This window comes from Fringilla coelebs (genome assembly GCF_963513975.1).
Source record: "Fringilla coelebs genome assembly, chromosome: Z".
NCBI lineage: Eukaryota > Metazoa > Chordata > Aves > Passeriformes > Fringillidae > Fringilla > Fringilla coelebs.
Genome location: NC_140031.1, coordinates 53,819,476 through 53,837,250, shown reverse-complemented (window position 1 = coordinate 53,837,250; position 17,775 = coordinate 53,819,476). Strand labels below are relative to the sequence as shown.

At 40.6% G+C, this 17,775-nt stretch overlaps 1 protein-coding gene across 2 annotated transcripts in view; it reads right to left on the bottom strand.

Annotated features, from left to right (window-relative positions):
- The window catches only part of SNX2 (sorting nexin 2), a 29,388-nt gene extending 24,133 nt beyond the window's left edge, over nucleotides 1-5,255 (bottom strand). The window contains exon 1 of one of the 2 annotated variants that reach the window (XM_084225331.1): nucleotides 5,129-5,255. In XM_084225331.1, coding sequence (XP_084081457.1) covers nucleotides 5,129-5,236 — 108 coding nt within the window. In that variant the 5' untranslated portion in view covers nucleotides 5,237-5,255. The remainder of the gene's footprint in view (nucleotides 1-5,128) is intronic. The other variant, XM_084225332.1, reaches the window with a different exon arrangement.
- Nucleotides 5,256-17,775: the final 12,520 nt, after the last annotated feature.

Sequence of the window (17,775 nt, the reverse complement as noted above, 5' to 3'; positions counted from 1 at the left end):
GCAACTTTTACTCTACCCATCAAATTCTCTTCATCTCTGTCCACTGGTCTTCTCATTTTTACCCTTCCAATTCTTCTCTCCCATGCCAGGGGGAATTCAACAAGCTGACAGGTGAATAAGATGCCTATTGGTCCATTAATCTGACTGTGGCTCTTTGGTCCTTTTAAATGGCTGTGTTCTCAAACAAGAGAATTAAGGATGGGATTAAATATATTCACTAAGAGTTGTGACTTTATAGAAAAAAATGTGTAGAAGCATCTTAAAAATTATTCATGGTCTAAACACTGCATCAGCTTGTTCAAGAATTTTGCAATGAAGTATAGTTTCTTCACTTCTAAATAGTTCACAGGGAACTACAAAAACCCAGCAAGGCACAGCCCATATGTATCAAAAACTGAGTCAATAATTTCTAATAACCTGATTATTTTGCCCAGCCAATGGGTCAGAAAGTGCCTCTCAAAAACCAAAGAAGCACCCATGCCTGCGAACAACATATTAAGCTGTTTCAGTTATAGTCTCCTATGGATGAGAGCTAGAAGGCAGGATCCCAGCTTTGCTTTTTTATCTCTACAAAATACAGCTCAAATGGCCAATGCCTGTCAAAGGAGTCAGTAGTTAGTGCAATGAAAATCTCTTTATCAGACAAGACATGGAGATGAGACTAACGAAAACCTCATGGCCCAGACAAATAGCATAGCTGTTTAGAAACTTTAAATTTACTCAATGCCAAGGATTCACAAAATGCCATAAACACACCCATTTCCTGAAATGTACACAGACGTGAAATTTCTGAATGAGTCCTGAGCTGAAGGTCTGGTGAAGCCTCAAATAACGAAGATACTCAATGGCCAGGACATCCAGGTATGCAGGACAGTCAGGATCCTGCTACATTTTTCTTGAAAACAACTTTCTGGTAAGATGCCCATGGGCCCATTCCAATTTACAACGTCAGTAACATGCTCTGTTTTCTGTTCTTTTATTGTTCATAACATCTGGAAGCAATAAACAAGTATTTTACAGCTCTGACTTACGAAGAAACAAGAACAAGATCTTGCATTTTCTGCTGGTTGAAATTATAGCTCTAGACATTTGGACATCATCCTTTCTCTTAATAGCAAGGTACCCCCCTAACTAGTTTTGCTTGCTTAAGCCCCTCCTAGCTTCCCTTGGTCAAAACACAGAAGGCTGACAGAAGGTGGCCATCATAATATTCTAGTTGTTCAGCTCACTGTCTGAAACAGGGTTAACCCAGCTCACTGTCTGAAACAGGGTTACTGGAGCTCACAAATCACAGCATGGACAGAGACAATACACTCAACGGCAGGACAGCGTCATTTGCAGCAGAAAGGAAGACATAAACAGCCACACTGGAATGAATTTCCACAATACTTCCATCATAGCCTGGATTTAACATCAAACAATGAGACACACTTGACTGTAGAATCTTCAGTAGAATTACACCAATTGATCCTGGATACAGACTTAGCTTTCTGCAAAGGTACAGTACAGTATTGAAGGACTCAGTGCTTTTCTCTCTGATATTCCAATGGGAGCTTTACTGCTTCCACAGTAATTGCTACTGTTAAACTGAAAGGATATTATTAAAGCCATCTGGACTTCTGTGGTTATCTAGTGTTTTGCCTCATGTACAAAAACCAAATAGATACTGCAGATCTTTGACATAAACTGATCAACAGGCAATGAAACTATTACACACCCTGCCCTAAATTACAGTCCTTGATAAATTACCACATCTACTGCTTACTGATTATTTTCAAGATTCTCTGCGTACTTTTCCATTTTAAAAAACCCCACACCAACAAACAGGAGTATGGGAATGTAAATATATTCTTGAATTAGTAGATGGCAGCCTAGGTTCCTGCATTCACATGGCACCTTCAGGAAAGACAGGCCGTCAATACAGAGATAAGTGAGAAGTTTAGGGAAAATGAAATAAGAAATGGTGCAACATATAAACAAGGAAGATGACAAAGACATGGAATGGTGCATGAAGAAGGAAGAAGGTAGAAATGGTGAAAAGAGAGTAACAGTGACCATTTTTTCAGAAAATCTAACGTATATCTTACACATACGTCACTAAATTTGACTTTCATACAATTGTTTGTGGACACTTCCAATGGGAGCAGAAGACAGTAAATTAGCAGTTTGTTGATTAAACTTATAATACAGAGTGATTCTTCTCATAATGCACAACCAACCTCCAGAACTTCTTGCTGTGTAAATCATGGACACTCATTAAAAAAACAAAATCCAACAACAGCTAAAAAACAAAACAAAACCAAAACCAAACCTCAAAAAAAAACCCCACATCACAAAAAAACCCCAAAAAAACCAACCAAAAAAATAAAACAGCCAAACAAAAACAAAACAAAACCCCACCAAAATCCATGCACTTGAAATTTTACCAAGTAAATAAGTCTACCTAGACCTCAGGAAGACATTCAGCTACAAAAACCTGATACCTAGGAGAGCACTGCAGATGCAGACCAGCAGATATGTATAATAACCAGGAATATTATTCACATGAAACTCACCACTGATTATCACTGTAAATGCAGTTTTGGCTTAAACCATTTACATGACTCATCCTGGCTGTTCTCACTAATGAAAGCTACTCTGGCAGCTAAAGGGAAACCTCTCAGTAACCATAAATGCAAGAGAGGCAGTTGTCCAGACTCACAGTACGGTGGCACATTGAAAACGAAACAACCATTCTAATTCTACTACTCATAGGCACTGTTGATACCTGACAATAAAATGAGCATCCCATCAGCTCAGACAAATTGCTGCCCAACCTGATTCCCAGTTCATTGGTGTCCGAAGACCACAGGAAGGAAGAGTTCTCATTCTCTGCCATACAGCAAATTTTCAAATCCTAAAATGTGTTTCCACTGCACCCCAGAAATCCCAGGTGTTAGAGTTCACTGTTTTATTTTCTACAATTGAGAGAGTCCAATTCAAGATTTTAACTTTTTACAACATGCACAAAGAAAATATTCTCCATTTGAAGCCACTGAAGTAATTAAGCCACTCTGCACTTAAATGCTGCATATTTGCCAGTCGCAACATACATTGAATGTATATTTTGTCAAAAGTAACTTAGCTTGTGTTTTCCAAATGGAGACTTGCTAATATGTGAAAGACGTATTAGAAAACAGACAGCTTTTCCATTGCACAATCAAATTATAGACAGGAAAGGCGCAGCACACATTTTGTGAACTGCAAAGAGAATGAGAGCAAGATAAAATAGGAAGGAACTGAAATTAATCATGCTAAAAGCAAGTAGACAGCTCCAAGACAAAGCTGTTGGGAACTCTTTCAAAGTACCAAAGTCCCCATGTAAGTTGGGTTTGGACCTCAGTGTCCCTTGCCACACTCTCACTTCTGGTATCAGCAACCAAATACATGATTAACTACAAAAAGCATGACACCATTCTGCTGTTACTATACAACTCCCACTGCCATTTATAATCAGTTTGTCCATGAATATTTACCAGATTAAAGTAACACTCAAGACAAAAGTTTAACTAGGCCTACATCCTCAGACAATCATTCTTCTCTGGACTATGGTACCCTACACTGAATCCACCAATTTATGTTCAAGCTAGTAAGAAGTCCAAAGTCAATTTTTATTACCTCTTCCTTCCAAATTTGCAGGAAAATCACAAGATTAAGGCATTGCCCTAAATGCTGATGTCAGAAAAAGCTTACTGACACAGCTTTTAAAAGCTTCTCTTTAAGCAACAAGGCTTCCCCTTTCCACTTGGAGACTCTATCCCAAACAGACTGTGTACACAAACAAAGCAGCAGAGTGGAATTGTCAGCAATTGATACAAAGCCCATTTCTTTGCCAACGTCTGCAGTTAGAGGAGTTTCAGTAACTTTTTTATCTCATGTGATTTGGACACTAAATCTATCTTATCTCCTGCAGCTTTAGTTTCAGACCACATCAATAAAAACATTGTTTGTGTTGTGCAGTCTTTCTCCGTGGACTGAAAAAGACTCCAGTAATACACACTGTGTCACACAGAGATGCACAGAAGCCTACTCATGCAGTTCTTGTCAACTGCAGATTCACATCATTTCTTATTCCTTCAGCGCATTTTTTCCACAGATATTTTTCTATCAATGCACAGATTATGCATCTATAAAAAGAAAGAAAAAAAGAAAGTAGCTTGAGAAAAGGCAAGTGACTTTAAAATACATTTAAAACCTCCTTTGTATACTGCAGGGTTTTTTGATAAGGACAGACAACAGCCAGAGCAAAACCAAAGAAACAGGCACCAATCCTATTTCTGTAAAGGTCAGGGACAGAAAACTCTTCAGGAAAAGAGGAACAGAGCAATTATCTTTTCAAATGGGCATCTATGCACAGGAAGAATAAAGTATCCGGAAGATACTGGCAAGACACGTAGGTGGAACGTGACCACAACAACGTGCCAAAAAGGCTCCCGCTATAACGAATGAACACATATGCATTTCTCATGTCTCCTCGTGCTTCTTTCCCGGCAGGTCCCAGCAGCCGCCGCAGCCCAGCACTGCGTCGGCTCCCTTGGAAGAAACCTCAGAGACAAATAAGTTTCTACAAGGTTTGCAAACTGAAATGGAGTGACGCCTCGGAAAGAGGCCAAACAAAGAAAATGGGTCGTTATTAATCCACTCAAAGTCTACGGCGGAGACACACACACCCACACTCACACACCCACACACACATACCCGAGCGAAACTGAAAGAGGTAAGGTGAGAATATTCCCCTGGCAGCACAAGAAGAGGGTAAAAAAAGGTGAAACGGCGGTAATTGGAGAAAAGAGTTTTGAGCTTCTCTTGGCAGCAGAAGCCCCGTTCCCTCCGTGAGGGAAGCACCGACGAGACGAAGCAGAGGTGGGCGGTGGGGCCGCGACCTGGTGGAGGCCAGGTCGCCAGGAGCACCGGCGGGGTGAGGGCCCTGGCAGGACTGAGGGGTGCCTGGGCAGGAGCGAAGTACCGGCGGCCTGACGGGGAGGGGAGGGTACGGGAGGGGAGGGGAGGGTACGGGAGGGGAGGGCCCGGCGGGCGCCGGGTCGGCCACGGGGCGCAGGGCCTGCGGCAAAGGGCGAGCTCTCCTCACCTCCAGGGTGGACACGGTGCTGGTGAAGAGGTCCTCGCCGTCCTCCAACTCCTCGAGGTCGGCGGACCGCGTCTCTCCCAGCGGCGGGGGCTCCCGCTCCGCCGCCATCTTCCCCTCCGGCCCGGCCCCCGCGCTCACGTGACCGCCCTGCCGGCACGTGACCGCGGCGGCCGGGGCGGGGCGGGGCTGGGCAGTGGCCGCGGGGCCTGCGGCGTCCTCACGGCCATCACAGCCCCTGCCACATCCACGGCCCCTCCGCATCCTCACAGCCATCACAGCCCCTGCCACATTCACGGCCCCTCCGCATCCTCACGGCCGTCACAGCCCCTGCCACATCCACGGCCCCTCCGCATCCCCACAGCCATCACAGCCCCTGCCACATCCACGGCCCCTCCGCATCCTCACGGCCGTCACAGCCCCTGCCACATCCACGGCCCCTCCGCATCCTCACGGCCGTCACAGCCCCTGCCACATCCACGGCCCCTTCGCATCCCCGCAGCCATCACAGCCCCTGCCACATCCACGGCCCCTCCGCATCCCCACAGCCATCACAGCCCCTGCCACATCCACGGCCCCTCCGCATCCTCACGGCCGTCACAGCCCCTGCCACATCCACGGCCCCTCCGCATCCCCACGGCCGTCACAGCCCCTGACACATCCACGGCCCCTCCGCATCCTCACAGCCGATATAGCTCCTGCCTCATGCCCACAGCCGTCACAGCTCCTGCATTAGCCACGGCCCCTGCACCATCCCCACAGCCATCGCAGCCCCTGCCGCATCCCCACAGCCATCGCAGCCCCTGCCGCATCCCCACAGCCATCACAGCCCCTGCCATACCCACGGTCCCTCCGCATCCTCACAGCCATCACAGCCCCTGCCACATGCCCACAGCCGTCACAGCTCCTGCATTAGCCACGGCCCCTGCTACATCCCCACAGCCATCACAGCCCCTGCCACATCCTCACAGCCATCACAGCCCCTGCTACATCCCCACAGCCATCACAGCCCCTGCCGCGTCCCCACAGCCATCACAGCCCCTGCCTCATCCCCACTGCCATCACAGCCCCTGCCATATCCACAGCCCCTGCCACATCCACAGGCCCTTCACAATCCCCTGCCACAACCCCTGCCACATCCACAGCCCCTGCCACATCCACAGGCCCTTCCCCATCCTCAGCCTCTTACCCTCCCAAGAAGAGGTAAAGAGGCAGAGTTCCCTAAGTTAGCTTCGTTGGTTTTGGTCACTCATTAAGAAAGGTGTGTGAGAAGTATAGCTTCTTTGATTCACGATAGCATTGTAATTATAGTTGGGCTAAAGAGATCTGTGGCCACAGAAACCTATTATAGGGTTTTTATAGGGGTTAAGAAATAACACAAAGATAACTATAGGACCTGGATTTTTAACTAATTGACATTTGAGGTTGAAGAGCTGGATTAGTAAATATGTGTGGAAAAGGAACCAAAATTAGAGAAAAGCATTCAAGGAAATAAATTATGCACAAAAGCAATTAATGCTGCAGGAAAACTTAGAGGGACTGCAAAAAGCAAATCACATCTGAGATTGTGTTATGTTACTGCAGAGATCAAAACCCCAGTTTAAACACAAGCCTCATCCTTGTCCCTGTGGGTATTAATATGTATGTCATTTGACAAATACATAAGAGCTGTCAGCTCTACCTCATGCTACGAAGTGAAAATCTAAGAAGAAGGTACTCATGGATCCTAATGGAAACTACAGCCACCCCTTCCTGTGCAACCAATAAATCCACTTCTGTAATGCTGTGTGAGGTGGGTGTGAATAAAGCTGCAAAGCTGCTGAACAGTAGAAGCAGAAATACCAAAGCTAAATTTACATGTGCAACTTTTGTATATGCCATGTGCCAGCTTTAATTACCTGGCTATATGATAAGATTTTACAGAAGCCCTCTTCCCAAGGAGACTTTACTACTGTCACAGTTTTTCCTTGCTTCCTAACAGCTCTATATTCATTTATTATATGCAGTCTCAAGTCTACACTGAAGACAAAAGGATTTGTCTTCTCACATCCATTTCTCTGAGGTCTGTCACTGCCTGTATCACAGGCATTGATGAGCTTTGTCTTCAGGATATGATGCGCATTACGCAAGAACTGAGCAGAGATAGAAAAATTTAAACCTAAACTGTTTACTGACCTGGATGCCCTAATTGAAATCACTATGATTTGGGGTTTTTGGTTGGGTTTGTTTGTTAGTTTGGTTTGTGTGGGTTTTTGGGTTTTTTTTTTTGGTTTTTTTTTGGTTTTTTTTTTCTAGAATTCTTAACATTTCAACAGTTTTGTCACCTAGGCAGGAAGCCCCAGCATCACAGTACTATCCTTACCCCCACCCATTTTTAGGAGTAGCCTTTTATTTCTTTCCTTCTCTATTGTGTCCCTTTCTTCCCTTTATTGACCCTTGTCAGGTCCCAAACTTTCTTGATTAGCCTTGGGAGCCATTGAGAGCCCTCTGAAAAAGGTAATTTCTGGTTTTAGTCCACCAACCAATAGTTCCTCCAAATCAGTACATCTGCTGCATGAAACTGTCACTGTACCACTCCTGTTTCTGCCCCCAGCATCTGTGGGCTCTGCAAGCCTTTGTAGTCTAGCACTTAAGAGGACATATAGAAGTCAAAAATGTACTCTGCATAAACACTCTTGGGAGCTCTTACACAATAAAAAGCTTCATTTTTTTTTCCCTTCAGAATCAGGTTTCACTCAAGAGTATAATCCCCTTGATTTTAAATTGCTTTTAAAATGGACAGTATAACAGTATTATGGCTCCATGTCATTTCCCTGGTTCAGCTCACAGAGGTGCTGAAGCCTCTAAATAGTTGTAAGTTATCTGGGTTTGGGCACTATACCATTTACTAGCTTCTGCCCATTTATTAAGTTAGATATAAAACTATTAAGTTGTTTCAGATGATATTAAGTTAAAACTATTAAGTTACATGCAAAATAAAGATGGATATGCTCTAAGCAATGTGAATCAAGGTTTACAATCAAATATGTCAGATTTTCAGAGTCTTCATTGACTCTGTTTTAGGATTGTACTAGTACAATAGCCACTGTAATATTGTGTTATTTTAGTAACTGAAATATCAATGCAAGTGAAAAAAAAAGCATGACTCATAATTTAGAAATAGCTGTTTTGGGTGAGAGAGTAATAGCGAATTATGCAACTGCAAGGTCAGCCTGCATGGTTTGGCTCTGGAGGGAGCCACAGGAGATCACCTAGTCTGTTTGCTGGAAAATGTTTGTAACCTTTTCTTCAACAACTCCAGTAATGAAGACCCCAAAACTTCTGCAGAAAAACTGCTTTAGTGCTTTGCTCTCTAGGATCAGAAAAGAAATTCCACCACTATCCTTTCAGTCAAACATCTTCAAACACATATGAAGTACGATTTTGCAGCTGCATGACACTGGCCTTGTTCAGTTTGTGACCATATTCAGGACAGATATTGGCCTCATTTTGTATGTAGGAAGTGATTATTCAGACTGGACAAAATCTCTCCCTATTGAATTTTGTATTTTTACCAACATTTACTCCAGTTTGTTTTGATGATTTTGAATTCTTTAACTAAGCTACAGCTGTTTGGTGTCACTCATAAATACAGTATGCATTCTCTGCTTTCTATTTCTGGTGAGAATATTAAATTGTATCAGGACTATGGTAGATCACTTCATTCATCTTTCATTCAATTCATCCTTCTATAAAAATTGTAATCACTGAAAAATAGCTTTTGACTTTGTTTTCTACACCAGCTTTGTACCTACTCTATAATAGGTTAACACGTATTGCTTCATTAGCTTTATTAGGAAACAGTCATAAAAGATAAATGTTCAAGAAATACCAAAGGAATGTTTCCTCACTAAGCGATTTTTCAAGAAAATGGCTAAATACAGCGGGGGAACAACAACTGCCAGAGTGCTTAGAATTAGAGGAAATACATTTCTGAGATTTTATTTTTCCCTTATATAAAATATATAAAAAGGAAAATCATGCTCTTGTTTAGTGACTGCACTCGCTCACAGCAGTAAAGACTTTCAGTGATTCAGCCTTCCTAAGAAAAAAAAACACAAGTACTTCCCAAATCTTCTGGGTTTTGTGCCCACTCGTCCTTTCAGACAAGTAAACTTTACACTTCAGATCATGATGACTGTCCCTTTGTTTGGTCTTTCCACCAGAGTATTTAATTGCTTATCTTATAAAAAAATAACTTTTCCTGTCACCTTTTTTTGCCAGTGAGTGGTCAGTGTTCTCATATATGACAGAAAAATATTTTTAATATATGTGAAAGAAACCAGTTCTTCTATGGCAAATGAAGTTAGATACTTAATTTGCCTTTGTAGTAGTAGCAGGTCCTGCCCTCTAACAAATAATGGAATGAGAATTTCTATTCCCTAGTTCATCTAATGTTCCAGTACACTTAAATATAAAGCTCCACTGGCATTATCTGGGTATGTTTACCCTGTTAAAATAGTGAGATGATGTAGAAGTACTTTCTTTGAAGATTCTTAAGCACTAACAGCAGGTGAGAACTCAGCCCAGGTTACTGTGATATATGCTGACCTGCTGTTTAGATTTTTCCTCCACTCTTTATGATTTAGGAGAGAGCAAAGCTTTGATTTTATTTTGCACTGCTAATCTGAGATAATCCAGGTCCTTGGAACTTGATAAAAGACACAGTAGCCTCTGAGATCCTGATTTGCTTTGGGCTTCACACACTTGCTCCTTGACAACTGTCTGTCAAATCTCATGGGTTGTGTTCTGATACAGGCGTCATGCTGGAGACAAATACCAAGATGTTGTTAGCAACATTTTACCTGATGTTTACCTGATGTCTCAGACAAACCTGAGACATCTCTTTCCAATGTAGAAAACATACTTAAAAAGACCCAGAATGGATGGAGGTGGGACAATACTTAGAAAAAGCATCACATGCACTTGCCTAAGTTAACACTTCTTCAATGGTCTGCTTTTGTCCACGGAGAGAAGCATAGTCTTAGTCACATTAAAGGGATCTAAGAGTTCCTAAGTGCCAAGTAATTCTGGCATATTCTGAGTTGGAAGAGACCCACAAGGATCATCAAGTGCAACTCCTTAGTAAATGGCCTGTGTTGGTATTGAATCCACAACTTGGTGTTATTAGCACCATGCTCTGACCAGCTGTTAATCTCATCTCTCTGACCTAGTTTGTTCAGTTACAACCCAGTTAAATTTCTGGGCCATGTAATTTCAAACCGGAGGTGCATGACTAAATAAATTTCATAAATTTCTATAAACTTTCTGTAACTGTCTTGACTTGTTTTTTTTTTCATTCAGAGAACATAGCAAAATCCTGTAATGTGTGCAACTTTTCCCACGTAGGGCATGATCATTTGCAGCATTTTATTAATTAGTTTTAACTCATTTTATCTGGGATAAATTGTTACAAGGTTTTTTATGTCAAATCACTGAAGTCAACATACATACTTTTCCATTTTCTGACTTACTAGGATTTTCAGTTAGATATAAGAACATCAGAAGCCATCAATCTCCAAAGATTCATGTACAATCTTAGCTGTTGTCCAAATGATATTTGTATCAATTAATTCCAGTGGCTATTCTTTGACACGGTTTTTTTTTTGAGCTATCTGTTCATATTTATGTTGTGAGTCGTCTTAATTCCTTCATCCAGAACTGGATGACACAAGAAAAAGAGAAGAGTGAGGAAAGGGGACTGGACATTCCATACAGTATCAGAGACAAGTCAGCGCACAGTATCAGTTTGTGCTGTCCCTGGGTGGCACGTCAAAAGTTACCATTGGAAAATTCCTCCAGTTCGAGAGCAGTCTTCATGTAAGGGAGGCCTTGATCTGAGCAATTTTTCTTGATCTTTGGAATTTTTTTGTAATGGATTCCATGTTTCATAAACTGTGGAACATTTTCTTTTCCTCAAATGGGAGACAGGGTCAGAGGTGATCCTCTTTTCTGCAACTAGTTTCTGGTATTTCACTAGGAAATGCCCAGTGCCTCCTAACTCTTACCGTCACCACTTCACCAGTGATGAATGTAACATTGCCATTCAATTTCATGTAATTTGTCCAGGGAAGATTTAATCTAGTGAGGACTTTGAGGTCAGAATCATAATGAAAACAGTTTAAAGGTTTTTTTTGGTGAAAAAACCAAATCAAACCAAAACCACCACCGACAAACAAACCAACAACTAAATTCCAAGTGTCTATTTGTAGAAGAATTTTTTGAAAAATCACCTGCTGAAAGCATACACTTTGAAAAAAAAATTCCTGTAACCAGATCTACACCTCTTTGTATCTCTATCAGCCAGCAGTACTATCTCAATCTAGTGCAGGACTTACTAATGTGAGAGTTTAAAATAATTTCGTGTTATCACTTGATAGATGAAGAAAGTCTATATTGTCTTTCTTTTTCAAAGTGTTAGGATTCCTGTGCTGATCTTAGTTTAGAAGATTTGAGGAGGGAGTAAGGCAGAATGTGAATGAAGTGGAAGCTTTTTACATATTTTTTCTTCATTGGACAATCATGGAAGAAGTCTAAGGGTAGAGAAGGTGGCAGCATGGAAAAAAATGAAAGTGATATGCGGCAAAAACCAGTATAATAACCACTCCAACTCATCCCTATAAACCTTGGGAGAACTGTATTTTTCCATCAAGTCTGCAGCCTGTGGGAAGGAAGATTATTTCCCTGCTTGTTTGGCGCAAAGTAGAGGCTGCTATAAACATGTACACCAGCCTACTGCTGTGCTATGGGATCACAGTAATGGGGGCCTTGATCCATCGTAAGGTGTCTGAGAGTTTTCAGATGTTACTGTCAGAATATATGCAAGTTTTACTGATCACAGTATTTTTCTAAAAGGTCTGCATTCTCAAAACTATTACACTATAGTGCTGGTTAATTAATTCATTCATTCATTCATAAAACGTACGTGAAAGGCAAAGGTGACATTGCAACTATGTCTTTGGGATATATAAGGAACAATATTTGTTACCTATATTCCAGACAGCGGACACAATGTATTTTGTATGTTCTCAGGACTTTGAAGTCATTACTAGGGAGTTGCCAAGAGGATCTCCAAAGAGATTGTGGAAGTTCAGCTTCTTGGCTTCCAGCTGTTCTCTTGCTGCAATTACCCATGTACAAAATGAGGGAGTTGTTGTATCAGGTCTTACGTAGGTGTTTAGTGCTTTTAAATAGTTTGTCCCTCTCAGCCTGATGAGTGTGGTTTATTTGAGGTAATTCACCTAGATTTTAAAGCAGAAAGTAAGAGAATGGAAGTCTGCTCTCTGAAACCACAGTTGGAATTTTAGGAACATGCATATCCAACATTTCCTTCCAAAATCCTGCACTTCAGATCTCCCTTTTTCATATGTATTTGGTACAGTTCACATTGAATAACTTCAGGATAAAAGGCAGCAATCTAATGAAAGTTATTCTGCTTAATTTGGGCTGTGGCAGGAGATAATAAAAATAAATAGGTGATTTCTTGGGCATCCTATCCATCTTTAACTCTTACACCAGGAGCAATTTAATGATGAGGACCTATTTCCATTGCCGACAGAGGAAGTTTATACTTGGGTAGATGCTTGACTTTAGACCAGCTGTGATTAGGTGAGAAAATCTCATTCTGCAAAACATATGCACATAATCTAAATTATAAACTCTCCAAGTTAATGAGCCTTAATCTTAAATGTAGCTTTCTGGCTGATTATAGTATTTATCATAATAAAAATTATAAAGTGACTGCAGAATTAACTTGAGACAAAATACTATTAATAATACTCAGTCCAAAATTAGCCTGAGAAAAAATTTCTTTGCTCCCTCCAGACACACTGGTACATGTCTGCTGCTGCTTTAAAAGAACCAGAGCCCTAAAATAAAAGAAAACAAAAAACACACTCCAACTTACAAATATCTCTCAAAATGTTTGCATTTGCATGGATTATGAGAGCTAGGCACAAGAAAGATTTTTTTCAAATATTTCCAGTCATTTTTTTCAGAGTAAAGCCTCCAATCCACAGAGACTTTTTTTTTCCACTTTGTGGACATACGAGATAAAGGCATGTGAAAACAATTTTTCATTGAAAATTGCACAGTGGATATGCATGAACCGGAATTTGCTCTATTTCAAGTTTCATAGCCCAAATGCAGCTGTAATTTGCATAATTTAAAATTTTGCTGTGAACTGACTTGGGGCATCTGCCTACATAATAGCCAAACCAGGCAAAAGATAAGTAGGAAAAATGGAAAACTTCTAACATAATTGATTTCCACCAAATAGCACTGTCTCTGGCTGTTATAACAATTAGTTTATCAATTTAATGTTGATTATGGCTTTCCCATTGAGGAATAGGAAAGCTTGCAAAACAGCAATGCAAAAGAATCTGGCACTGTTGCCACTAGAGCTGATACAGTATCTAATACATATATTTACTTTTCTTTAAGATATTTTCAGACATGTTAAGAAAAAATCTGGCTTTGCAACATAATTCTTCTTTGACAAATTTTATTTCCCTCTGCTCTGTCTAATTTTATCCTCTGGAGGCATAAATTTGGGCTTTGAAAAATCTATTTCCTTCAAGCTTTTAATTCAAGGAGTTACAGATGTAAAGGCAGACTAAAAAAAAAGATTTATCTCTCAAGCATGTTGAGAAAGAGATCAACATAGTTTCTAAATAAGTTTATAAATGCATTTCCAAATTTCTTCATAAGAAAACAGCTTCCAGAGCTCAGTGAAGTAATAAGTTAGGAGGAATCCACTGGTGAATATATAGGAACTTAAGTAACAAGCCATTGAAACAAAATTGATATCTTAGAAGGGATTTTTTTAAATGCTTGACCTACAAAGTTTGCTACAGAGAGAACATGTGGCTTTCTAATCATCTATTTATCTATTTTACATTGCATCCTACAGTATATTTTATTTGTCTTGATTAATTTAGCGTTGCATATATCAAAAAACAGGACATCAAGCACCTATTTCAATAATAGAGGTTACAAATATGATTTGGCCATAAGGTAATTAATGAAATCACTGAATCTGCTTAGAAATATTTTTTGTGTAAACTGAAAGTGATACTAATAAACTTCAGCATGACTATTCCAGAGTAGCACACAGTGGGATTGTTTTAACTTCAACCCTTAAAAAACCCAGCACCCCCATAACAAAGGTCATTCTGTCTTAGGTTTATTTTCACATTCAGATAAAGACAGATAGTAAAGAGCTTTTGCTTACCTGTTTTTAAGCATGATACTGAATTTCCTTTAATGTAAGTATCCTCATTTTTATATTTCCCTTTTAGTTAGGAGATACACATCTTCAAAGAGGAATCCCATTTTGCTCTAGATCACCCCCCCCTTCACTTGTACCTCTTTTAAATGACCATGCAGGAAACTTATAGAAAGTGTCACCTTACCTTTAGTCCTTTCCTTGAGTAACTGAGGTAGATGTCTACTTTGACACAAGCTACATTTTAGCTTTTTTAGCTTTGATCTTTAATCTTCTACAAAAACATGCATATCCACATGGAAAAATCCACTATAAATCAATACATAGAGAGCAAAAGGGTGTGGAGGTAAATATATATCACTGCATATAGATAAAGTACTTATGTATAGTGTATAGTCTATATTTGTGGAGTATAGAGACTATATATATTCTCTCATTTGAGTACTATATATGTACACATAAATACCTATATATACTCTTTTGGTATACAAAATATAATTATGTCTATCCATGTATATCTATCACTGTGTGTATTTTATATGTGTGTATATATATATATATATACACATATCAAAAGAGAAGCAAACATAAATGTTTGCGAAAAATCAAAATATTCAATTAAAACAAAAAAAGCTTGTCCTGGAGATCCTAAGTTATCTTCCTGTTGTTGCTAGTGTACTGGCACAATAATATAAAGATAGTGGACTGATGTCTTGGTTCCTCCTTTTTTTTTTGCAGTTCTAAGATTAAAATGGAAGAAGGAAGAGCAGCCTTCTACTTCCTGCCTGATTCTAGGAATATAGATCTGAAACAGCTGACATGCTCATTTCTCCAGAAAAACAAGCACAACCAGTCCATGGAATTAATTATTTTAATGCATTTGAAATCCTTGAAGATTTGGAGTACTTTCTTCCAAGAAACATGTGCATCTTCCTCTTCACAGGCCAACTGAGTTTCTACAGAATATGTGCTCTTTTGAAGCCTTTTTTCTTCAAGAGATGTTGAGGTCTGTGGTGTCACAAAGATGTTTCCCCAGCTGCTTACCTGGGAACTGCCTCTGGCCATTTGCCTCTGTGTCAGTGGGAGTGATCACTTTTGGAAGACATCAGGCAAATGATCAAACAAATCAGACCCACACACTGGGAATCACTTTGTGGCAACCAGTAGTTCAAGGCATGGATTGGAAGCAGTACCTGCTCTGGGCAAATATGTCACCTGGCTCAGCTTAAGTTTGGCCCAGTTTCTTGTGTGTTAGCAGAGGATGTGCTCATGCTCTCGGGTTTTTTTGCCCTCTCCTGTGTGAGGATATTGCTGGCTGAACCAGATAGCTGAGATGCACAATTAGAAATTATTTTGGCAGGCTCGGCAGGATCCAGCTGGGTTTGCACTCCAAAAAGCCTGACTGATTTTGTCTCAGGTGGCCTGAAAACAACTCCCACTTGGACTTGGTGACAGAGACACAGGATTGAAAGTATCATACAGTTCTTGTATAGCACATAAGTAATGAATAGCACATGTGCATAGACATGAAGAAAACAGGCTAGTTTTGGAACAATTGTAAAGAATCAAGATTCATGTTTAGAGAATATTTATTATGTTATACTTAATGATTGAACTATTTTTTAGTTGCAGCACCTTTAGATCTTTAAAAATATAAAAATTATATATGGGTCACTACTGAAATTTGGATCTAGACATAGTTGTTGAAATTTTCAGAAAGGCTTGGACATTCATGGGGTGTAGTGTCACCCCCTGCAAAGCCAACTTAAATATTTATAAGGTTAATTAGTCTTCAAGTTTTAAAATAGAAATGATCCAGGTGTTGAAATTTGGAAGATTTACCCTGTATTAATCTTGGAGTACAGTTTTTTAGTGGTTGGGATAAGATGATAACTTTGTTGTGGCTGTTGCTCTGATCCTATGTTTGGTTAAACGTCAGTAGCCTACTTAGAAAAGCAATGTATACAACTCTGATTTGCGTAGACATGCAGTGGCATCATGCAATTTTTATCTAAAAACTTACTTAACATACCCAAGGTCTTCCAGGTACCTGTTTTCTAGTGACATCAAAAGGATTGTTTGTGCACACCTGTGTGGATTGAACTTTAGTTTCTTTGATTTTACCTAAACACTCCAGAGAGTTCATAAAAGTGCATACTTCTGCCCTGGCAGCAGGCACCTGCTGGGAAGGGGCCTGCCTCCATCAAGGTAAAGTTCCACTTGGGGCTCTCAGTGCAGCGGAGCCACAAGCAGAGCAAGCTTGTGGCAAGAGAACAGGGCTCTCCTGTTCCTGCCCAGAAAACAGGACTGGTTACATTGAGCAGAAGAGGATGGAGCACAGTCCATGTAGCCGCCAGACACGGTCTGCCTCCTCAGGAGACAGTGCTGGTTCCTGTGGGTTGGTCATCCAGGAAAAGACTTCAGGGCAGTCCGTGTGGTCATCACCATCACTGCTGTCCCTGACAACACATTAACAGGGGCATTTATCTGGTAGGTACTATTACTTCATTTTCTGATAGTGGTATGTGCCTCAGCATCTACTGTCATCCATCCAGTCCGTGTGCCAGGGTGCCTTCTATGTGCCGATTTATCAAGGAATGGCTGAAAAAGCAATTCTGGCACATACTTCTCTTGCAGCAGGCTGCTGCTGTATCAGGGCTTGTCCAGAGCCAACACTGTGTGTAGAAATTGTGTTGACTGGGGGGACCGAAAGAAATGCATGTGCACTTCTGGCACCAGGGCTTTTGCGCAGGTGTTGAGGCAGCAGGAACCTATGAAGACAGATGTTCCCTGTGCTCTGCAACCTGATGCAGGTTGTCAGGTCCAGGCATTGACTGTTCATAGAGAAAAGATGAGTCTCACAAAGAACTCCTACCCCTGCTCTGCACTTGCTCCTGTCCAAGCTCCAAGAAAAGATGTAGCAGGGCCCCTTCCATCCTCTCACTGGGCACAGATGGGTGGATGGGGATTGAAGAGGAATGATGCATCTTGAGGTGCTGTGAATTCCTGAGCCTGTATTTACGGCATACTGAAGATAATGGAGCATTCAGAAGGTGCCTTCAAAGCTGCCAATAAGAACATAGGGAGATTTATAAACATATGATTATTTGCTTAATTTTTTGTATATACAATGTAGGATTCAGGGTAGAATTAAAAAATAGATAGTACATCTTTCTATGTGATCTAAAAAAAATATGTATACTGTATTATCAGTAATTACAATTCAATTAAATTCAATGTTGCATATTACATGGATGACTTCAATATTTTAGAGGCTAGGGTCATACATATTTACTTAAGTCTTTTGAAATATAGGAAATGATAGTAATTTCTGATGTTCTGATGGATAGAATACTGAAATGCTGGCATTGTGCTACTTATTAGA